At 39.1% G+C, this 25,136-nt stretch overlaps 1 protein-coding gene across 1 annotated transcript; it reads left to right on the top strand.

The window, feature by feature from the left end:
- Positions 1 to 2,850: 2,850 nt before the first annotated feature.
- On the top strand, positions 2,851 to 25,095 carry LHFPL1 (LHFPL tetraspan subfamily member 1). Its single transcript, XM_073641143.1, has 4 exons — positions 2,851 to 2,972; positions 8,072 to 8,744; positions 18,153 to 18,251; positions 24,691 to 25,095. The coding sequence occupies exons 2-4, from the start codon at positions 8,360 to 8,362 to the stop codon at positions 24,807 to 24,809; spliced, it is 603 nt and encodes a 200-aa protein (XP_073497244.1). The 5' UTR covers positions 2,851 to 2,972; positions 8,072 to 8,359; the 3' UTR covers positions 24,810 to 25,095.
- The last annotated feature ends 41 nt before the right edge of the window (positions 25,096 to 25,136 follow it).

Below are 25,136 nucleotides of genomic sequence, written 5' to 3'. Positions count from 1 at the left end.
CTATAGGTGAAAAAACGCTGAAAGAAGTTACATGCTGCAGTTTTCCAATTCAGTCAGGAAAAAAACCAATGTATGTGCATGAGATTTCAGAGGAAGTTACATGATTAGCGGGTGGCTTTTGTTGCCAGACACATGGCAAATGGCTTTATTCGATAAAGCCGTTGTCTTCATGAAACATCTCTTTATGGAATATGAGCCTACACATTAATAGAAAGAAGACCTGTTCTTATTCATTTTCAACCTCATATTAATATATCTACTTTGTAAACAGCCTATATAATAATAATAATAATCTTTTTATTTATATAGTGCCAACATATTCCACAGTGCTTTACAATTCAGGCAATTTACAGACATTATGGGCACTGTCCCCATTGGGGCTCACAATCTACATTCCTGTATGTCTTTGGAGTGTAGGGGGCAACTGGAGAACCTGGAGGAAACCCAGACAAACACTGGGAGAACATACAGACTGCTTGCAGATGTTGTCCTTGGTGGGATTTGAGCCCAGGACCCCAGCACTGAAGGCTGCAGTGCTAACCACTGCGCCACTGTGCTGCCCCTATATAATTGTGACTATGTTAATGTGTCTTTATCTGCAGCATAACATATTTTTCCCTCATGTAAATACATTCTTTAAATTGAAAGGGTTTAGAAAATCTGCTATTCTGGCATCTGACCAAAGTCAAGAGGATTACTGTATTTACAAATAGAATAGTTTCAAGTATTTCAAGACGCCTTTTTAAAATTGCAAATCTTTCAGCAAAACAAGAGCCAGTAAAGATGGATAAAATCTTCTGTCTCTGGGATGTGTATAAATCTCATACTCTTCCTCTAAAGTCTTATGAAATATTAAGCAGCTCTTTAAACTTCTAAGCCTTTACGACAATAGTTGTTTGCACAGAGCTAAATAGATTATCATTCTCAGCCATTAGCTGCAAAATCAATACCTAGAGTGTACTTAGTGCTTTCAGACAGAGAACCAAATCTAACCACTAAGGGGCAGGAAATGTTATGGTTCTGTCAATTGCAAGCTCCTTGGATCCATGTTGACAAAATGCAAGAACTAACTTATAGCCATGACCGAAAGTGTTGGCACCCTTGAAATTGTTCCAGAAAATGATGTATTTCTCCAGAAAATTATTGCAATTACACGTGTTTTGTTATACACATGTTTATTTCCTTTGTGTGTATTGGAACAACACAAAAAAACTGAGAAAAAAAGGCAAATTGGACATAATGTCACACAAAACCCCAAAAATGGGTCAGTCAGAATTGTTGGCACCCTCAACCTACTATTTGGTTGCACACCCTTTGGAATAAATAACTGCAATCGATCACTTTCTATAACCATCATCAAGCTTCTTACATCTCTCAAATGGAATTTTGGACCACTCTTCTTTTGCAAACTGCTCCAAGTCTCTCATATTTGAAGGGTGCCTTCTCCCAACAGCAATTTTAAGATCTCTCCACAGGTGTTCAATGGGATTTCGATCCGGACTCATTGCTGGTCACTTCAGAACTCTCCAGAACTTTGTTTCCATCCATTTCTGGGTGCTTCTTGAAGTATGTTTGGGGTGATTGTCACAAAATCCATTGGTAATCTTCAAATTTCATGATCCCTTGTACACAGTCAAGGCACTCAGTGTCAGAAGCAGCAAAACAACTCCAAAATATCTTTGAACCTCCACCATATTTGACTGTAGGTACTGAGTTCTCTTCTTTGTATGCCTCATTACGTTTTTGGTAAACAGTAGAATGATGTGCTTTACCAAAAAGCTCTTTCTTGGCCCCATCTGTCCACAAGATGCTGTCCCAGAAAGATTTTGGTTACTCACATACATTTTGGCAACCTGCAGTCTAGCTTGCTTATGTCTCTTTATCAGCAGTGGGTTCCTCCTGGGTCTCCTGCTATAGTGTTTCATTTAATTCAAATGTCGATACATATTTCTCACTGACACAGATGCCCCCTGTGCCTGCAGTACAGCTTGAATTTCTTTGGAGCTTGATTGGAGATCCTGATCCACCACCTGGACTATTCTGCGTTGCAATCTTACATCAATTTTCCTCTGCATTCACGTCCATGGAGACTAGCTACAGTGCCATGGGTTGTAAACTTCTTGATTATGTTGCGCACCGTGGACAAACGAACATCAAGATGTCTGGAGATGGACTTATAATTATAACCTTGAGATTGTTGATATTTTTCAACAACTTTGGTTCTCAAGTCCTCAGACAGTTCTCTTCTCCTCTTTCTGTTCTCCATGCTTAGTCTGGTACACACAGACACATAAGTCAACTTCTCTTTTTATCTGGTTTCAGATATGACTATAATATTGGCCACACCTGTTACTTGCCACAGCTGAGTTTGAACAAGCTTCACATGCTTGAAACATAGTTGTTCACCCACAATTTTGTAAAGGTACCAACAATTAGTCCTGTCCATTTTTGGGTTTTTGTGTGAAATTATGTCAAATTTGCCTTTTTTTTCCTCAGTTTTTTTTTTGTGTTGTTCCAATACACACAAATGAAATAAACATGTGTAATTGTCTGGGAGTAATACTTCATTGTCTGGAACAATTTCAAGGGTGCCAACACTTTCAGCCATTACTGTACATTAGGACTATGTATGCATGATCTGTAAATGCAGATTTGGAGGCTCTGGAAATGAACAAGAATGATAACGAAATGCAAAGTATATAAGGAGGGTGCAGAACTTAATGACTAGGCTTTATTACAAGATTCTGATTACAGAATCACTCCTTAATGTTTATTACCTGCAATGAAGAAGGCCGATTCCTTGGGGTGAATATTCATTACTGTCTGGTGCACCTTCTAAAATTATATTTGTAGCTTACTGGATTCTGTCATAATAAACTCCACCTCTCTGTGTAAAGTGAATTGACTGCTTCAGGAAAACTCACCAGAAGATCCTGAAGTGTACAGGATGCCACAGTTCTTCTATCTGTGTGGTAAGAACATTCCTTCACGTTCATTCATTCTTCTAGACTTTATGTAGCATATTTGTTGCAATGATAGAAAATCAACTCATTCTTGTGTGCACCAATAACCTGGAATACCTTACAGGGAAAAAGCTCTCTGATATATAATTTACAAAAATGTTGCAATATGTAATTTTGACATTTAAAGTCTATATATTCCTTTGCATAAAAGGTTTTTTTTTTTATTGAGGTTAATGTCAATGCAATTACCATTATAGTCTATACTGCATTAATGTGTGATGTTCTCAGATAGGAAACCCTGGGGGAGCATTGGGTTAAAATAGAAATGAACTAATGGTTTCGGATGAATTTTTTACAAGTAGCTTAAATGCTTCTTTAATGTTTGCTCAATGAACTAAATCTTATTTTAATAGTAAAAAAATCATTAGAATTCTCAGTTGAGTCCTCCGGTATGATAATTGTTATTTTATTAGCTTCACATCATGCCATAAAAATGTTAGTGTGGAGTTGCAGTCATTTGTGTTCTGCATTTTAAGGATACATGCATTGCTAAGAGATCATTCCGTGTTTACTTTTATTATTCTATATTTTATATATATTTATACACTTAAATCATATTTTATTTTTTGTGAAAAAAATAAGGGCACTTTTGTGTTTTACGCATCTTTGAGGTGTGGGTGCAGAGGATTTAAGTACCGGTAATGCTCCAAATTGGAGACACTTCACCAATATTAAGGAATTGTATAACTACAGCAGAAATCCCCTATTAAAATGTATTTATCGCAATGGCTTCATTTACAAGTGGGTGCAGCCTTCTAATAATCCTGCAGTGCTGCAAGGGATTTTGTAATAGAGAGATGTTAATTGCAATTACATAATTCCTTTATACTGTGCCCCCAAAGCAAGCATCTATTTATGTGTGTAAAAGTTAGTCCTATTAGTAGGAGTTTCTACATTGGTAATCAGGGTTCCGGTTGATTCAACCTTTGACGCAGAAAGAGCATCACAATTTTTGCAAATATTAGTATATGTATTTTGAAACTTTTTCGTTTTATTTTCATTTAGTAGTTTGGATCATGTTTCATCTTGCCAAAGTATTTGATACTTTCTTAGTAGTGAATTGTGAGTACAGTAAAGTCTGGGTACTGTACATTACCCAAATAACAGGAACACATATAAACTAGAGTTACCCCAATACAGTATTTTTTATATATAGTAAATTCCTTTAAAGGAAATATGTCAGCAGGTTTTTCTTTGTAATCTGAGAGCAGCATGAAGTATGAACAGAGACCCTGATTACAGTGATGTATCACTTAGATTACTGGGTGCAGCAGTTATGATAGAGTCACAGTACAATGTGTACAATGTAAAGTGACCGAGAGCTGCTAATCAGTTCTGGGGTTGTGATTGGACTAGGAAGCATGAGGCCAGTTGTCCTGTAATGATAATCTCCTGCTGATAAAACACTGAGTGTATTGAAACGACAAAACACAGCCCAGTAAGTGACACATCACTGTAATCAGGGTCTCTGCCTCTATATTATGTTGCTCTCAGATTACATTGCAAAAACCTGTTGACAGATCCACTTTAATAACACATCTAATAATACACAAATTCAGATAATCTGCCAATCATTTTCAGCATAAATTTGCCTTACATGACAGCATAAAGGGGCATAAAGCAGCAATTGGTTTCATGTTAATCTGCATGTGTGACCATCTACTGTCCACCTGCAGCAGCGCTGTTTGGTGACAGGCATTGGGGTATATACAAAAGAGAATGTCTTATGGTTCTAGAAATACAATAAAAATCCCTTCTGTTTTACGTTTGGGCCAATAAACCCATCATTGAGTGATTGGCTTATGCCATGCCTTGCTGACAAGAACAGTGGCATGGCTCTTCAGTCATATATGCCCACTTAGCTATTATTTTGTATTGGGGGTTTCTGTGCAGACTACAGACAGCCTATACATCAGCTGCCTTTACGCCTTTTATCTAAAGTTTTTTCTCTAATTATCCGCCCATAGATAAATGAGTTTCAGATATATCTGGTACCATTTACCTTAGGAAAATCTAACTTGTCAGATGTTTATTTCTGATGGTAAATCATCAATGCAAGGCCTCCAATGAAAATGTGCATGAAGTGAAGATCTATAGCTGTAGAATTGCCCGGAGCTCATGATTACTGAACTATTGGTAAAGAAACTCAAAATGTAATGATGACTATAACACATGAAAGTGAACAGGTGGCAAGCGATAGTTATTAAATGGCCATGAAGCTCGGAATATGTCTTTTTGTAATTTGGTAGACTTATCAACTTCTGAATCTAACTGAGGATAAAGATAGTTGTAGGTAAGGGGTGTGTGCTAATATACCATCCTATTACCACACCTAAGTTGATGAGGACAACAAAAGCCGACCTGGGTGTGGTAATAAGTTTCCTTCCAGTTCCCATACCTCCTTTGTTGATGAAGTAACTTAATACAGAATTTATGATTCTGTGTCCGATTTGTTTTGTAGTAGACAAAACTTTGTAGGGCTTAGTTCTCACCTGCATTACCATTTTACTGGTTTTCTGTTCCATCATAGAAGCAGAAAACTGAAATTGAAATACTACTTAATGGACACCGACCTACAATAGGGTCTGTTGAGTTCCATTACAGAGTCCATTACTTTGACACTTCTGATGGAATCTGCTATGGAGCCTCCGGCGCAAATGTGAATTCAGCCTCATTCTTATAAATGTGAACATGCGAATACCATCATTTCAGGTAAGTAGGTATGAAATTCTGTACTGAAGGTGTCTTATAGGCCCTTGTTGTGGTATTGGTGGTAGAGCTTTGTTTCCTGATACAAAGCTCCACATTCCCTGCATAGGCACAGAGGCAAAATATAACATATTGGCCACACGCAATCTCCCCTAGAAGAAGTTGCATGCTGTAATGCATTTAGGCTGTGTGCCCACTATGCGTTTTCCAAGCGTTTATGCTGCGGAATTTCCGCAGCATAAACGCTTGTGAAACGCTTGGTAATCCGCCCCCCATGGTCCCCAATGACAAGCCGCAATGTCAATGCCCATGCTGCGGATTTTTCCGCAGCGTTTATGCTGCGCTCAAAAATCCGCAGCATGTCCATTAATTTTGCGGACACGCAGCGTAATCGCCACCATTGACTTGCATTGGACCACGTGACATCCGCATGACTACATCTGTACAAGTGGATATCACACGGTTCTATGTGCGGATGGTACACAGGTCTGGAGGATAGAAGACTCTCATTCAGACCTGGGTACCATAGAAACTGTAAAAAAAAGAATTTAAAATAAAAAATAAAGTTTATACTTACCTTCCGATGTCCTCCCGGTGTTTTCTCCCCTCCGTCTGTTCTGCTGTATGGGTCGCGGTGTTGTGAAAGACCTGCCATGACATCATTGAGTCATGTGACCTGTCACATGACTCAATGACGTCACCGCATGTCCTTCGCACCACCGCGAGCCGCCCAAGACACCGGACGCAGCAGAGAGAACACCGGGTGGACATCGCAAGGTAAGTATATATTTTTTTTTTTTACCTTTCTTTTACTATAACTTGGTCACACTATATAAATCCATGCCGTTTGCATGGATTTATATAGTGTGAACAAGTTGTCAAGCACTTTTCCAAGTGATGCTAAAATTGCTTGGAAAAGCGCTTGATAACCCGCATGCAGAAATGCATGCAAAAACGCTTGACACACGCTTCTACCTGGCGTCAAAAACGCATGTAAAATCCGCAAGCGTTTTTGACTGCCAAGACAATGCAAAAACGCTGCAGAAAGTTTCTGCTTCATTTCTGCATCAGGGGAATAAACCTTAAAGGGATTGTGCAGGCTTGGAACAAAAGTCTGCAGCCAATTCCATTGCTTAGATATAACACTTAAAGTGACAAGCTTTGGCTGCATGTAGTCTCTACTAGGCTTGGGAGCTTACTGCATACTATATTTATTTTTCAGTTAAAGGGGTTGTCTAAGCTTGGATCAAAAGTCTGCAGACATTCTATGTGACTGTAGAGTACTAAATCGTTACTGTGTGTGGTGCGCATGCTGCTACGATTCCCTGGTATTCAACGTGTGGGTAGGCAGTCATGTTATCACATGTACGCAATTTGCGGTCACAAGCACACTAAACTCATTCAGCTTCTCTCTTTTCACTGTTATTGAGAGAATCCGAACAGGTCTAGTCTGCATGTGACCGCAAGTATATGAATCAGATACATGTCGCCACATGACCTCCAACTATCATGGGGAATACCGGGAAATCGTGACCGCATGCATACAATACACTGTCAGGATTAGGCAGTCTGTCCCAAGCCTGTACAACCTCTTTAGCTCAAAAATAAGATAGTATGTAGTAGTAAACTCCCAGGCATAGTAGTGTCTATTTTCAATGTTATCTCAATGCAGTGGAAGATTTGTATTATAAAAACGTGACCACTATTGCTAATGAGCGGCATGGTCTTAAAAAGTTGGAGATTTGCTTTAAGCTAGCCATGTAAATTAGATAACTGTGGCACACGAGGATCTAAGAGCATTGTGAATTTTTTATATTTCACTGGGGGTATGCTTTTTTATTATATCAGATCTTTAAACAAAACTTAATATACGGCAAAGATAACCTACAGTAAAACTGGATAAAAAATATCCAAAAGGGTAATTGCTTGTGAAAAATCAAGAGAAGAATGCAAGAAATCTGGGCTATAAAGTGAGGGATGTTGAAGTTGATTCTAGGAGAGCTGGCCTTTGGGTAATAAGGGTTATGGGCTGTTGACTTGCTAAGAACGGCATTTTTGGGACGTCTGCTTTATATCATAGCTTTGCTAATCATTTCTAACTCTTGTAATTATAAAAGGACTTTTAATGACATTTTGATCCAGCGTAATGATTGCAAGAGGAACTAAGACATTTCCCTGCAGTGAAGCCAAACAATACATGGCGACTCCCCTCGGAGTATTAATAAGAGTATACAGTATATTCGTCTGACTGCTCCTATAAAGACTGCTCCTGCAGCTAATGCTCCTCTGTGTGACTAAGCAGTAATTTAACCCATCGTCCTTATATTTCCTCTCAACAGGAAGAGTCTGTTAGTGGTTACAATAAAACAATTCATAGGAGAGTGCTGGGGAGAAGATCTACCACCGTAGTCTCCAAGATTGTGTAGAAGTGAGAACCATCAGCAGGTGAAGACTATTATAAGTTCTTTGCTACGTCCTAATTCTTCAAGACCTGACATTAAGATGAAGAAGTAAAAAAGTGGAACAGAAGATTGTTGTGTAACACTAGGAACAAGCAAAGACAAATGATTGCAGATCAAGTTCTCCAACAATGCCAACCCTTGTTCTAAGAATCTAAAATAGTGTGAATGATGGCAAGCAGTCTGACACCACTTGGTGCCCTCTGGGCACTTCTGTCTTTTCTATCAGCTGCTGCCAGCTGCACCAGTTTCTTCATGCCTTATTGGCTGTATGGCATCCAAATGGGAAAACCAGTTTCATTCAGCACTTTCCGCCGATGTACTTATCCCGCTCAAGCTGATGAGAAGAACTTGGTGATGGTGGAAGAATGTGGAAGATATGCCAGCTTTAGCGCCATTCCAAGTCTGTCATGGCAGATCTGTACCCTTGTGACGGGCATTGGTTGCGCTTTACTCCTTTTAGAGTCTTTAGCTGCGGTCCTTGGCTGTTGTATCGGGGATCTCATCTCCAGAATGACGGGTAGAGTCCAAGGAGCTATACAGTTTATTGGAGGTAAGTAAACTGCCTACTGTACATACATGGGGCAATTCTCTCTTTACTGATTTAATAAATGCCAAGACTAATATTTATGCAGGATAAATATTACATTTATACAGTATATCATAGATGTAGGGCTGAGTATAGGCATAATAATAATATGCAGGTTCAATTATTACAAAAATGTTTAAGAACACAGAATTAAAAAAGACCTGAATCAGATACTAGTTGAAAAACGGATGGAAAATTACATTAGGACTACATTCGCACGCAGAGTTTTTGCATTTTTTTTTACTATGTTTTTTTATGCAAATAAGAAGCAGCATTTTTCAGTACCAGTAAAAGCTATAGATTTCAGAAATCTCATGTACACGCTTCTTTTTTTTTCCCTGATTGAATTTGAGATTTGCAGCATTTTAGAAATCTGCAGCATGTTAATTTTTTCGGCGTTGTTGCAGCATTTTTTCACCATAGAAAGAAATGAGAAAGTGTAAAAACGCTGCAAAAACACAACAGGTTTTGCTGCATTTTTGGTAAATGAAATATAAATCACACAGATAATTCGCACCCAAAAAGAGGAGCTAAACAACAGCACAAAAATTCACCAAAAGACACAAAAAAAAATCAGCAAAACCTGCATTTTGAATACAGCATTTTTACTGCCAAAACAACAGGTTTCGGCTGCAGAAAAAAAGCGCTGCAACAACGCTGAGTTACAAATTTCATTCATTTGGTGGATTTTCCCATAGAACAAATCCAACGTGTATTGTAGTGGACTCGACGTCAGAAATCCAACGGCTGATCTTTAGATTTTTGCTGCACATTTGAATGAGGAAAATTCTTGTACTTCTTCCATAAAGGACCATGTCACTTTTTGAAGTGATTTTTTTCAGTTCTGCTGCGTATAAATTGGGGGCCATATATCGACGACAGTGCAGATTTTACATTGAAAACAGTGGAGGTGGTTTGGGGCAGTTTTCATGCAGATTAAAAATTTCACATAATAAAAAACTATGTGTGAATATACCATTATTTTATGCATAATTCATCCTATCAATATAGATGAATTGCACAAAAAATTTGAGTGGATGCACGCTAAAAAAAAATTAATCACATTTTACATAACATTTTAGTCCTAATTAATAGGCAGAATGTGACAGGATCCTCGATATGCTACAAAAAAAGCATTCACTGTATAGTAATAATATTTAAGCATAAAGTTCTGACAGTCGCCATTAGACAAAACTATACTGCTCCCATTGAACTTATAATGAATCTGTCTTCCATAACTGGTGACTGCAGACTGCTAGAATTTTATCTAAAGGGAATCTGTCAGCATAAAATGACTGTTCAGACCAAGCACAGCACCTTGTAGGAGACATAGCACTAATTAAAATCATACCTTTGGTGTATAAAACCTCTGCCAGAAATCATTCATTCTTCAAATATGCTAATGAGGTGATCAGTGTACCCAGGGCATGGCCGAGCTATTCAGTGCACCTTCTCACCTACTTGTTTTGCATTGATCTTCGTTACACCTTCTTTGATTCACAGCTCTGGCTTTACAAGAGCCAGAGATAAATTAGAAACAAGTGGGTGGGCGAGTGCACTGAAATGCTTGATGCACCGAGCCCACCATTAGAGTATGTAAATAAAGAACCATTTTTGGCAAATGCAGCAGCGTAGTTGAACACTAAGGATACCATTTTTTTAGGGCTATGTCCTTTACAAGGTGCTGTGCTTGGTTTCTATAGTCATTTTGTGATGAAAGACTCTCTTTAAAGGGAACCTATGAGGTTGGATATGCAATCTGAACTGTCAGGATCATATTATAGGGAAGGAAAAGCTGTGCAAATGAATATAACTTGTAACTTACAGATTGTGGACCAAGCAGGCAACCCTAGTCAGTGATTGACAACCTTCCCTGAATTATCATTCTTTCAGAGATAGCTGTCATTCACTTATTAGGACCACCCAGCGGACTACTAAATGTAACATCCATGTTACTTCCTGCCTCCTCTGTTTCTGTTTCAGTTGCCGGGCAGTCCTGCACCATCATTGCAATGCAGGGAGACAACACAAAATGCCTGAATACTTCCTTTGAACCTGTGTTTCCATCCCACGCCGTGAACTAGAGGGTTAATGCCTTGCTTTGGTTGCTAATTATTTTCTTTTGTGCGCCTAAGGTGGAGCTGCTCACTAAATAATCCTCTGATTCCTTTTCTCTTTGCTAGTTGTATTGCTTCTTAATCTGGTCCATAAGTCTTCTCAGTTCTGGTAGTTCTAGTGTTTTGTCCTGTTTAAAGCCTCGGCCCTTTTACTGACCAATATTCTGACTTCAAATTTTCTTTCTTGACTGTAACTCATGATTCTGACTCAGCAATCTGACCATTGCTTGCCAACTCCCTCCACCGGCCAGCAACTACTACAAGGACCTGTGTAAATTCACATCGTTGTTCAAGAGTTAAAGGGTGAAGGCCATGACTCCCCTGGGTCCTGATAGAATAGCTAGCGCAAAGCCTGTCTGTGGAAGCCCTATTTAGAACTGCCACGTGAACATGGTAGAGCCACTTTGCACTAAGCATAGAAATTTACATGTTATACTATATACAAGAGTATCCTATATTATACTATATGGATAACGCAGGAGATTAGATAGCATTGTCATGGTGATAAGATTTCTTTAGTTTTATAGCTTTGCAAAGGGAAGGGTAGGGACTTGAAGCTTTGGATTTGAGAAAAATGGTATCTAAAGGGTAATGTTTCTATTTGTGAAGAGTGACAAGCCAGGCCTAGCATGTCAGAGTGAGGAAACTTATAGGCCATGCATGCTCCTCTGGGAAATTAAATATGCAAATTGCCTCTTCAGAGAGGATGATGACTAGAACTCTAGCGACACCTATTGGAAGTAGCAATCCTAAAAGTCAATATCGACCCTTTAACGAGCCTTGTCACATGATTTAGGATAAAAGCCAAACCAGAATAAAAAAAAAAGTATTAAAAGAAAAAAAAATGTCAGGATCATTGCAAAGGAAACTGAGCTTTTTTGCAGTTTTCATTTTAAAGAGTGCACATAACAATTTGTAAATTTGCAGCAGGTTTATTTGGCAAAACACAGCTAGTGATAAATGACCACTAATAGGTCTGATGGACATGTTTCAGTCGTTTGCATCCAAAAGGCCTAATTTATGCTTATGATAATGAGACTGAATGTGTGATAGTTTAACATAAGTGATAGTGTAACAAGCAAAACTAGGTCACTTAGGAAACCTGTCTGGGAGCAATACTATCTCTCAAACATCTTGGCATGAACTTGGCCTCTCTGTACTTGGATTATCCCTTGTCATTGTGTAGGTGTATTGTGGAATTTCAAAGGAGGACAGAGAAAATAATGGTGCATTGAAAAGCTTGTTCTGGTGTTAAAAAGCACATATCCATGTAACCGTACTCTTACAGTGATTTATCTGTCCCTACGGACCCTATTCTGCCTGCATTTTTGAGATTGCTTCATTGCTTAGCAAAACCAAAAAGAAAGGAAACCAATGTTTTTCGAAGTCTATTCAATTTTTCATTTGTTGTCAATAGAAAAGTCTCGCATTCGAGAATCAGATCACAGGTTCAGAGAAGATGAGAACTTAATTTCTCCATCTTCTTCATTCTTTGTGTCGGCGTATATCAGACTGCACTCGGATGACATACGATTGCAGTCTGATGTTTTGCACGCACCTATAGACTTACATGGGTGTGCACCGTCCGATATTCACTGCTAATTGCAGCATGCAGCGATTTTTTTTTTTTTCTCATGGCAACTCAGCATGAAGAAAAAAATGTTAGTTAGCATGGCACCATAGGAGCAAATGCTATCCGATGAAACATCACATAGCACTAGTCCGTGTTATACACTTCTCACCAGTGTGAACGAACCCTAAAAATTATCCTGCTATATTTAGTCAATCATTTAACCAACTCACCCCTAATATGATGGCCGGAACTGTTCCTCTTTGGTGAGGCTGTGATATTGATACTACTAGCAACTGCTTTTCCAGGTTTGCGTTGGTCAGTCTGGAGCACAGTCGACTATTGACTATAGTAAGTTTCAAAAACAACTGCTTGCTGCAGTAAGTTGTTCTGACCACATATTACCAACCTACAAAAATCTCCTCCAATGACTAAAACCCCTAGACTCTCAATATCTAAAACTAAAAAGAATTTTCCAACTAACAAAAATATAAATAGTACACCCAATAAAGAAAAAAGTAACAAATAGGGGCAATCAAATATATAACAATTCAATAAATAAAGTTTATTAATAAATAAATACAAATGAATACAAAGTGATAGGGAGAGGTCAGAGTAAAAGACACACAACAGGAAAAGAGGATGGAAAACGATCCACAGTAAGGACCCCAAATCCCGCGTGTGAGAGGCAACCCCCGCCTATCTTTGATCTTTTATGATAGTAACATACATATGAATAGCATTAAAAAACATACAAATAGACACGATGCAAAACACTGGCCAAAAGTAGATATAAAAAATGAAATTGCTAATATTATGTTCAATGGATATGTGTGACAGTTTTATATACCAACAAAATCCATAACAATGTAAGTTTCAACAATAAAAACACACAAATGCCAGAGACATCACATAGGATACACTGAGACTACTGTATATACATCACGTAGGAGACACTAAGACTGCTGTATACATCACATCGGATACACTGAGAAACTGATGTATATATCACATAGCAGAAATCGTGACGGCTGTATTTATATTAGATATATATTAGATAAGATACACTGAAAGTGCTGTATACGTCACATAGCAGACACTATGACTGCTGTATATACATCACATAGGATACACTGAGAAACTGATGTATGCATCATATAGGATACACTGAGACTGCTGCATACATCACCTAGGAGACATTGTGACTGTTGTATATACTGTACATCACATAGGAGACACTATGATTCCCCACAAAGCACTCCACAGTTTTGGACCATAATACAGCTCCTCCCTCATCTCTGTCTATCACCTTAGCCATACTCTCCAATCTGCAACTTATTTAAGACAATTAGTCTCCATAATTTGAACCTCCTACTTCTGTCTCCAAGGCTTCTTTCCTGCAACGCCAGTTTCCTAAAATGCACTTCCAAAGACAATCTGATTACTATCTAGCCCCCCATTTTTAAGCGTGCTTAAAAAAGATATCTCTTTAGACAGGCCTATCCCCCCACTTCACTAATCTAACTGTTCCCTGTTCCCCTTGTCCAAATTAGCATCAGAATCTGGTCACTCCTATTCATCTATCTCCACATTCTTCATGCACCCAATAGCACTTGGTAGCTGTATTAAGACTAATACTGGCTAGTGACCAGGTCATGCAACTTTATTTGAAATCCCCTATTTATTATAATGAGGGCCGGACCATACATGACAAGCACATTTTACCTATTGTGTCCCCCCATTCCCCTATAGATTTTAGGCATGTTAGCAGGGCTCTCACTCCTTCTGTAACTGTTGAACTATGTGTTACTCTGTAATGTCTTTATTGTCTACATGTCCCTGCTTAATTGTAAAGTGCTTCAGAATATGTTGGCACTATATAAATAAAAATATGATTGTTATTTATGACTGCTGCTTATACATCACATAGAAGATACTGAGACTGCTGTATACATCACATAGGAGACACTGAGACTGCTGTATACATCACATAGGAGACACTGAGACTGCTGTATACATCACATAGGAGACACTGAGACTGCTGTATACATCACATGGGAAACACAGAGGCTGCTGTATTTATATCACATAGGAGACACACTGATTGTTGTATATATCACATAAAAGACACTGCGACACTGCTGCATACATCACATAGAAGGCACTGCAATTGCTGCATTCATCATAGCGGCTATGATTTGACACAGATGACGTTGCGCCAACCCTTAAAAATCAGGTGATCACAGGACTCTGTTAGTTATCAGACTATGGCTCTACAGACTCACAAACATCTTGTAATTCCATATTCCTTCCCCTACCCTGCCACAATTTTAGCAATGGCATGTGAAAGCTAAATGCGAATAAAGAGTTAAAACAGCAGAGTGCACTTAATTTTAACTGTACATTGAAAAACAGTAATTTACACACTAAGATACATATTATTTGTGGGACTCGTAAGTTTTGTTCGCTGGAGTCTCTTATCGCACCTATAGTCTCTATAAGGAGGTTTGTTTACTGGTAAAGAAGCATTACTTTGCTATTAAGTGGGTGTTAAAGACCCAGCTCTTTAATGTCCCAGGCGGCTTCCGCTACAGCAAAGTTCACAGCGATGATGATTTTTCAGTTTTTTTCAGATGTTGCAGGTGCAATTGATAATAACACAACATTACAGGCTAATAACCTTCTACTTTAGGATTAACACTTTTAATCTGTCTGAATGTCACTTATTAAAATAAAACATTCATACAGAACCGGCTAAGGCATCATTATATCAGCTTTGATGGCTTTGAATGCATGCAGTTCCAAAGAAAAATCTATTTCAATGTAATTTTACCCTAGCGACTTACAGGAAATTTGTAAAAAAAAAACTTGTAAATCAAACTGGCTAAAGATCAGATGTTCAAAACATTCCAAATTCTGCTGGCATCAGAGCAAAAATCTCAGCATTATTTATAAATGCATTCAGCTGCTTATTTTGTACTGATTCTGAGTTACAGTCCATATTATAGCTCAGAGAAGCATTCACTATTTTTCAAAGATCAGAGCAGAAATCTTCCCATTGTTCTTTCAGAACACCAGGCTATGCACAAGGATCTGAAAATCAAAAAAAGAATAGTCCCACTGGATCAGAATTGAGCTTTAGGCCAGATTCACACATCTGACTTTTGCAGTCTGAGTATTTACAGCGATGTCCAATCTGGCCATAGGACTTGGGTCAGAAGACCCATAGACCAGTCTGGACATTGCGGTTCATTCTTGCACTATGAAAGTCGAATATGTGAAACCACCCTGATAGATGACTGCTTCTAATACTTTCCAGCAAAGTTGTTAATATAACTGTCGACAATAATGAAGGCTGTAAATTAAGATCAGTACAAGATGGGCTCTCGCTCTCACTGATATCCTCTATATATTGAGCGTAGAGCTTGGTAGCATCTCTTCTCGGTGCTCTTGGGAGAGGTTTATCAAAACTGCTGCAAAGAAAAATGGTGTAAATAGTGACCAATCAGATTTCACCTCTCATTTTTCATTGGGTGTTTAGAAAATGAAAGCAGTGACCTGATTTGTTGCCAGTTTCACACAATGTAATATGGTTCTAATAAAACCCCATACATTTCGGATCGCTGACAGATGGTATGAGGGATCGTTCAGCCAGCAGCCTCTTTGACCGTCTCTCCCGTAGACAGGAGCGCTCACTCTACCAAGAGCTCCTGTATTCTTTAAGAGAAATCTGTTGCCAAACATCGCTGGCGATAGCTTACGTTTTAGAGAACAAAAGGATTGCCAGTCCGTAATCCGAAATGCGGGATTTTTCTGTCCTGTGACATCATCTGTCTGGGACCCTCATACACATTAGACTATCAGCTGAACCCACCAATATCAGCAGGTTCAAAGAACATTAGTCTAAAGTGTATGGAGGGCTTTAGTCTTCGACTTATAGGTTATGATTCCAGATGGATACTAAACTGGATTGACCTGAGCAGGCTCCTTATTTCAGACTGACCTTTTTCCTGGCTTTATTTCTCTTGTAGCCAAAGCATCTGTGAATGTCTAGAGCAGCTAAACTCGCCAACAGAAGGATTCTTGATGTTCATTGTCACAGAAGAATCCAAATATTGCAGTTCCCATTTGCTTACCCAAGACTTGCATTGAGTATTCATGTGTTCATGATCATGGCTACAGGGAAAATTATGCTTTATATAAATTGTTCATGTTCATTCAAAACAGCAGGATAATGCAATATACTAAGCCGGGACATTGAGATTCCTTCAATATGGTACCCAGTCTGGTTATCTGACCCTTGTCTGCAGATTAATTGGAAAATGGTAAAAAACAAGATATAGTAGAAAATGTAGTATTAGTGTTTTATTGCTGTCTTTCTTTCTGAGAGTTCTTTACTTTTACAAGTTTTATATACATTAACTGTGAGATAATACAGAAATAATAAACTAATGCATTCAGGGGTTACATATTTTATTTACTTATATAGCGCCATTAATTCCGCAGCATTTTACAGACATTATAGACACTGTCCCCATTGGGGCTCACAATCTAAATTCCCTATAGTATGTCTTCGGGGTGTGGGAGGAAACCAGAGAACCTGGAGGAAACCCACACAAACACAGGGAGAACATACAAAACTCTTGGCAGATGTTGTCCTTGGTGGGATTTGAACCCAGGAGCCCAGCGCTGCAAGGCTGCTGTGCTAACCACTGAGCCACCATGCTACTCATATGTCAGATTAATAGAATTGTACCTTCTTTACAATAGCAGATCAGCAATGCAACTACATTTTTGGAAAATGCATTCAAATACACTGGTCTTTAAAGGGGTTTTCCCACGAACAAAGTTAATTTTAATCAACATTTTAATCAATAGATTTTGGAATAATAATAAGTTCCACAAATGAATGTGTTTAAATAAAATGTTCCAGTGCTGTGATAATCTTATAAATGTGCCCCTGCTGTGTACTGTGTAATGGCTGTGTCTGACGTGTACAGAACATGGTCTGATCATACTACATCTCCTGGGCAGGGGAGGAAGCAAAAGAGAGGATATAGACAGGACAGCACGGGATTGCAAATGAATCTTTCTTTGAGGTAAAACATTGCTTAAAATCAGGCAGTGAAATGTTTTAACTCACAAAAAGAATCAGCTGTGATCCCCTGCTGTCCTGTCTGTATACTCTTTTGCTTCCTCCTCTGCGCAGGAGATGGGGTATGATCACGACCAGTATTACAGCGGTCAGTTCATTTGTATCCCTCTCTTTTTTAAGCCTTCACTGAAAACCCCTTTTAGCACTTTTTATTTTATATAATTTGATTTTTTTCATATGTTTGTTGTATTTTTTTGACAATTTTTATATGTTTTAATTGCAAATTTATATTTTATTATTTGGAGGTCGTGACTTCATAATTTTGCAGACATTATATACTTTTCGGAGTCTTCTCCTTTTTTACATTGTTTTAACCCAGATATATCTTTCCTTAGAATTAATATGTATATTTGTCTATTCTTTGTTCATTTTGTGTGACCTCGTGTTTTCTGAAGCAGTAAATATACGAGACAAGAATATTCTGTATAAATGTAAGAGTGTAATTGGTCGTAATGAATAGCGCAGAATGCTGGGTGGCTCACGCTGAGTAAACAAACATGTCCTTTTTGTCTCTGTGTGAATCTCTGTAGGACTCCTCATTAGCTCCGGATGTGCCCTGTATCCACTGGGGTGGAACAGCCCTGAAATCCAGCAGGCGTGTGGCAATGCGTCCAGTCAGTTCCAATTAGGTAACAAGTGACTCACAATCGCGGATCGTGGCCTGTACTGTGTGTATAAGAGGCACTAGCTGTGCATCCGCGTAAGATTCATTATGGCCAGGAGAGATTGAAATCAATGCTGCGGTCTTTTCATGTGTACAGTACTCCATACACAATTTAGTTGTGTGTATATGTGTATACTAGTTTGAAACTCGTTAGTCATTTAAAGTGAACTTCTTGAACTTTATATGTATTGGTGTAGACAAAATAATAAATCATAATAAATTGAAATTGGGATTGGTGCTCTAAACTAAATTAAGTCATAGTTTAGAGCAGAGGTGTGTCTAGGTTTTCTGGCAACTGAGGCAGTAATTCAGTTTGGCGCCGCCCCTCCTATACATAGCTAAAGCTGTCTGAGTACTGAGTAGTGGTCATGTAACTATTCATATGTCATTTGCATACTAAGGGATCATCTTCATCTGCGTTTAAAACGGACGGGTGCAATCCGATAAAAAAATCAGATTGCACTCTGACTAATGTTAGTCAATGATTCTGTGATCATCTACATTTTTTTTTTCTCAGGTCGGATCGAACTGAGAAAAAAATTGCAGCATGTTGCGAATGGTTGCGTACATCGGATGAGACTCGCCAATGGGTGTGAGAATTTTCCCACATTGCGAGCAGTGACGTCAGTAAGGTGACCGGGGTTCATCGGTTATGAACTCCGGTGACCTTATTCACATCAGCGCTAGACACTGTAGGCGCATAATCATGCTCCTGTCTCAGTGTGTTCTGGCTGGCTTGCTGAGTGGTTGCATCATTCCACCGCTCAACAAACCATCTAGATGTAGCAGAGCTGGAGTTCTTCGTGGGATAGCATCACATAGGGATTATCTGCGGACAGGTGAAGAATATGGTGTTTGATTATTATTTTTTATTATACAGTAATAAATGGGTAAAAGAGGGTGTGGAGTGTTTATTTCAAATAAAGGACTTTACTCTGTGTCTTTACTGCACTTGACTATGGGGTTAGTAATGGGGTTGTCTTACAGATATCTCTCCATTACTAAACCCTGGGCTTGGTGTCAGCAGACATAAAACTGCTGACATCCACCGCAAAACTTTTACCCCACTTGCCACCACACCAGGGCAAGTGGGAAGAGCGGAGGCTAAGCACCAGAATTAGCGTATCTGATGGATGAGCCATTTCTGGGGCGGCAGAGGGCTGATGTTCTTAGTCTGGGAGGGGGCCAATATCCAAGTCCCCTTCCTAGGCTGTTAATATCATCGCGCAGCTGTCTGCCTAGCCTTTGCTGGTTATTAATTATAGGGGGGACCTCATGATATTTTTTTGTGGGGTCACCCCTTGTTAATAACCAGTAAAGGCTAAGTAGACAGCTGTGAACTGATATTAATAGCCTGGGAAGCTCCATGTTTATTACCCCCTTCCCAGACTATAAACATCAGTCCCTAGCTGTCAACTTTCCCTCAGCTGGTTAATAAAAATTTGGGGCCACCCCATGCCAATTTTTTCTTTTAGTTATTTAATTATTAGCTAAATACATGTACAGTAAGCTACACACGCACTGCACTGATTATTTATCTCAATGACATCTATCAATCTATCTATCATCTATCTATCCATATCTGTATCTAAGACTGTTTTATTAGTTAGTAAACTAGCTTGAAATTACATAGAGAATTACTGTATGTAAAAACTGATGTTAAAAACACATTGCATACGGATTGCATACGCATGTCATTTTGATGTCAGATGGATGCTAGGTGAGAAAAATCGCATTGTACTCGCATGACACTCGTCCGACTTTTCAGGAAAAACATCGGACCGATGATGAGTGTGAGCCCTAACAGTCACATATGGACTTGCTGCTCTTCATAATTCTACCAATGTTCAATGAAAAACTGCAGCCTCTGGTTCATTGAATTTAGTAGGAAGAGAAGCTAGTGGGCATGTGACCGGAAGTATGAAAATCACATATGAGTGGTCATGTGATGATCGATGGACCTGACAAGCAGAGCTGAATCCTGACAGTAAGCATACTACTTGCTGTTAGGATTGGACAAGCTACAGTGCTGAATTTTATAATTAAAGGGGTTGTCCAGGTTTGTGATGAAAGTCTGTAGTCACTCTATGTGACTGCAGGATTCTAAATCATCAAAGCTTGTGCACGGCGCGCTGTCAGGATTACCCTGTATCAGGAGCAGGCAGTTGTGTGACAGCAAGTATGCGATTTGCATACTTCTAGCCACATTTTGACTAGACGTGTGTGGCCTTGCAAAAGTGAATTGTGAACATGCTTGCGTTTACGTGACCTCCCGCTCTTGCCGCTGTCACCAGAGAAGCCTGACAGCGTGCAGTGCATTTCAAACCTGGACAACACTTTTAATGCTCCTACCATAAATACAAATGTAGTAACGTTTAACTTGTCAGATGGCACAATACTTTATTAACATGGTCATGTAATCTTACAAGTTATGAATTGTTACATGTGTACAGGATCAGAACTAATAACAGCACAGGAATAAATCACTAAGGCTATGTTCACACGTGTTTTTTTCTGCAGCTAAATCTGCTGCGAATCTGCTGACAACTTTTCTCTGGCAGGAAAACAGCTGCGTCAAAAATGCTTACTTTCCTGCGTTTTTTGATGCATTTTTGCAGCGTTTTTTTCACTGTCCTTCTGTCTCTATTTATGCATGTACATAAAGTTCTGTGAAAAAAAAGAATCCCATTCTATTGTGCCATAAAAAATGTTGTAAAAATTCACCAAAAAACGGACCACCCATTACTTCCTATGGGTGAAAAAATGCTGAAAGAAGTGACATGCTCTACTTTCCAAAAACACAACCAAGGCAGAAAATACACCACAGATAAAAAGCAACATGTGTGAACAGAGAATTCTTGTTTCTCATAGACTTTGCTGGTACTGCTAGACGCAGCTTAAAATTTGCATAAAAATCTGCTGCAAAATGCGCAACAAAACACAACATGTGTGAACATAGCCTAAATCCCCCCCCCCCCCTAAGGAAAAAAATACTTCATCAGAACCACCATCAATACAGAAATACATCACCTGAACCACCATCAGTACATGAATACAGCACCAGAAACACAATCACTACAGGTATACATCCCCAGAAACGCAATCAGTACATGAATACAGCACCAAACTAACTACAGCAATCAATTGTAATGTTGGGTAAGCCCCATATACAATTGTATCGCATGAACCTGCAATTCCCAGTATGTCCTTAACAATGGTAATGAGATGCTGGGAGCTGTTGTTATCAGTCATTCTCAGACTGTGGACCATTCCGGAATTCCAGAACTGATGAAACATAGTATCATAAATAAACATTTACAGTAAATAAATATGCCTTATAGGTAACATCTCTGATTGGAGTTGCTCTCCTACTTTTCTTCTCCATCTGCTCCAGACATCATGATATCTTTTCACATCCACAGCTAATCTCTGCAGACTTCTCTTCTCCAGTCTTCTGCTGCACTTCCAGACAAAGTGCCCTTAATAATTAACAGTGTCATTATAATGCTCCTGAATGAAAATATAGGCCCTATCCTGAGTCCCTGAATAAATATTTGACCCTCACTGTACTCACTGCACAAAATATGACACCCCACACTATCCCTCTTATGGTACATGGCCTCCACATTGAGTTCTCCTTTCCATACTGGCCTCCTCTTCAAACTGTTCCCTCACACTGTTTTCCCCTATACTGCCCAGTCTCTATACTGTACCGCCGTCTCACACTGCCCCTCCTCATCATACTGTCCTCTCCTTACTGTGAACTCACATTGTCCCCCCATGCTGCATATTCTCTATACTGACCCTCACACTACATAGTCTCTATACTGTGCCCCTTCATACTTCTCTCCCCCATACTGTCTCCTCACACATTTCCCTATCCCTCTCCATACTGTCTCCTCATACATTCCATTCTCCCTCCCAATACTGTTTCCTTACACATTTATCCTTCCTTCTCCATACTGTCCCCTCACACATTCCCCCCTCTCCATACTTTCTTCTCTCACATATCCCCCCTCCACCCCCATACTGTCTCCTCATACATTTCCCCATTCTCTCCCCATATGGTCTCCTTACACATTTCTCCTCTCCCTCTCAATACTATCTACTCACACATTCCCCTCCTCCAAAAAATAACAGTGCTCCAATATAAAAATAGTGCAACAATTACGCCTCTATATATTAATACTATTCCCATATAGTAATAAAGTTCCCATTTTGCCCCAGTATTGCATTAGAGCCTCATTTGTGCCTCCATAAAGTAATACCCCCTCTGTTCCTCCATATAGTAATTGTGCCTCAATACAGTAATAGCACCTCCCCTGTAATTATACATATTAATAGTTCTCTCTTTGCCTCCATATAGCAAAGGTTCCCTATCTGCCTTACATCATCCTGTCCAATGTCCTGGCACTAAAAAACTGTAAATAAATTAAAGCTCACCTACCATACTCTCATGATGAGTGGTGTCCTCTTTCTCCGACTCCTCCATACAGTCCGACACAGGCGGCGTGGTAAGGGGATGTTATTGCACTGCAAACCATTTTTACGTGGTCCAAACTTATGACAAAGCACAAGATAAATTATCCTGTGGCTTACTAGAGTGAGTTACAGATGATTCCCTGCTCTACCACACTTTTATATGATGTCCACATTCTAAGGATGTGAATAATGTTAAAAGTGATGTGCATTCAAAAGGAACCAGACCATCAAGCATTTGCCAGAATTGCCAGATGGGTAGCCCAATCCTTGTCCTCTATGATGTTCATTAGGCCCAATAGGACATACATTAAATATTTTTTTGTGGGGAGGCAAACCCTTCAATTGCACAGCAATGATTACTTAAACAAATAGTGTTGTAGTTAGATACTTCTATGCAAAAAATGTATAAGGAAGAATAAAAAATCTTGTTTTCAGTGAATGCTATCTCTCTGAGCAGGTCTTATATGCAGAATAGGCCATTTAAATGCTAGAATATATGCAGGTATCAACACACAATCAAAGGTGAAGCAGAAGATAATTGCAAAACATTAAAAATGAATTGTGCATGTACCAGGCAGGTACATTATTCCCATCCCCTGAAACACATTAAACCTCAACTACATAATTACAGAAGCGCCTGGAACACTCTGGACTTTGTTAATGGCCTCCTCAGGGATGATGTGCTAATGTAATTCCACATTCACACTGCTCCTGGTCTTGCCAATTTCCCTAGGTTACATGCAGTGCACATTTTTAGATATTTACTCATATACAAAGTGGTTACATCAGTTTGTTGTAAGGTCAGCTGTTAGAATTATTCCACAAAATACTGGATTAAGTGATATCTTCTATTTTCTCCATGTACCTAAGAATTTCGCTAAGCACTCAACATGACATCCTTGATTCATACAAGTTTACATCTGGTTTCAAACATGCAACTGTGCAACTCATCCAAATAGGGTCGGATATGCAGTATCCCGCCATTGCTGGCACCAAGAATAACTGTTTGGCAAGGGTGCCAAACAGCTATTTGGTATTGATGACCTAGGCCATTAATATTAAAGTACTAGACAACCACTTCAAGGGCTCTCAGAATGTTAACGCATTTTCCAAGACTCCACTTGGGAAGTTCTTTGACAATCCCAGAGCACTTAAGCCTCGTTTGCATATAAAGTGAACAGCAATTGTTCAGTCATGGAGCAACTTGTCTCATAAGTAAAGGTGTGAATGTCATTATCTTCCAGAATGCAACATGACCATATGTATTTTATGTATTAAACTGGGTAGTTTGTTGCTGTCTTTGTCTGTGAATAATGCATTAATTGTACTGTGCCAAGATCCATTTCTGCACGATTTCTGCACAGAGGCCCGCTGGGGGAGTCACCTGTATTTTTTTGAGGTGAGAGGGAAAGGGGTGGTAATGTGGATCACTCTGATAGGTTCCTTTTAACTAAACTACAAGTTTATGAGAATACTTTTTCACATAGCCACTTTTATTGATGTGTTTGCATCTTTAATAAGATACCATCTCAAGAAGGAGTATATGGCTGAAAATCATGTCCGACAGAGCACACACTGACTCTGTCTACAGCATTACAGTCAATGGATTTATCAGCTCTTATGCCTAAATTCGGTTTTCCAGGGCTTCAAACGTAAGCGCAATGGAGCCACTGACAGTATGCTAAAATATGATTTGAACATAGCCTTACAGAGAGCAGTGAGGTTACCTTTACGTTAAAATTGCAAACAAGGTAAGTGGTCCAGGGGTAGGACCTTCACCTATTTTCCATTCATGATGTATTCTGGTATTCTGTGGATTATGGGGATAAAATACTAATAATAGTTAGGACTAAATGGACTTTGTGAGCCATACTGACTGTTGTCCACAGAAAATAACATTTTATTCTCTCATCTTGTGCTAGGAACCTGCAAGATTGGCTGGGCTTATTACTGCACTGGTGGGGGAGCAGCAGTCACCATGCTGATCTGTACATGGATGTCGTGTTTTGCTGGAAAGAAGAATAAGCCATCCCCCTATTGACAATGGAGTATTGCTTATCAGACCTAATATGGATGATTCACCTCCTAGTATTGCCACACCTGTTACTATAAGTGATGGTGAATGCTCCTGTCCCCCTAACAGGAAGATGATCTGCCTAAATTATACACAAGGGGCATAACCTGGGCATATATGAAGGCACAATGGTAAAGACTGACAAATGGATTACAGTGAAGTAAAGGACTACGAGTCTGTGCGGTGCATGAAAGAATGTCATACACAGATAGATATATATATATATATATATATATACATATATATATAAAATGATAATTTAAATGAGAAATCATGGAAATTTTATATAAAAGG

The sequence above is a fragment of the Phyllobates terribilis genome, unplaced genomic scaffold (assembly GCF_046119375.1).
Source record: "Phyllobates terribilis strain yellow unplaced genomic scaffold, ASM4611937v1 Scaffold_7__3_contigs__length_470593459, whole genome shotgun sequence".
NCBI classification, from domain to species: Eukaryota; Metazoa; Chordata; class Amphibia; order Anura; family Dendrobatidae; genus Phyllobates; species Phyllobates terribilis.
The sequence above is the reverse complement of the archived record's forward strand: the minus strand, read 5'-3'. Positions and strand labels throughout refer to the sequence as shown.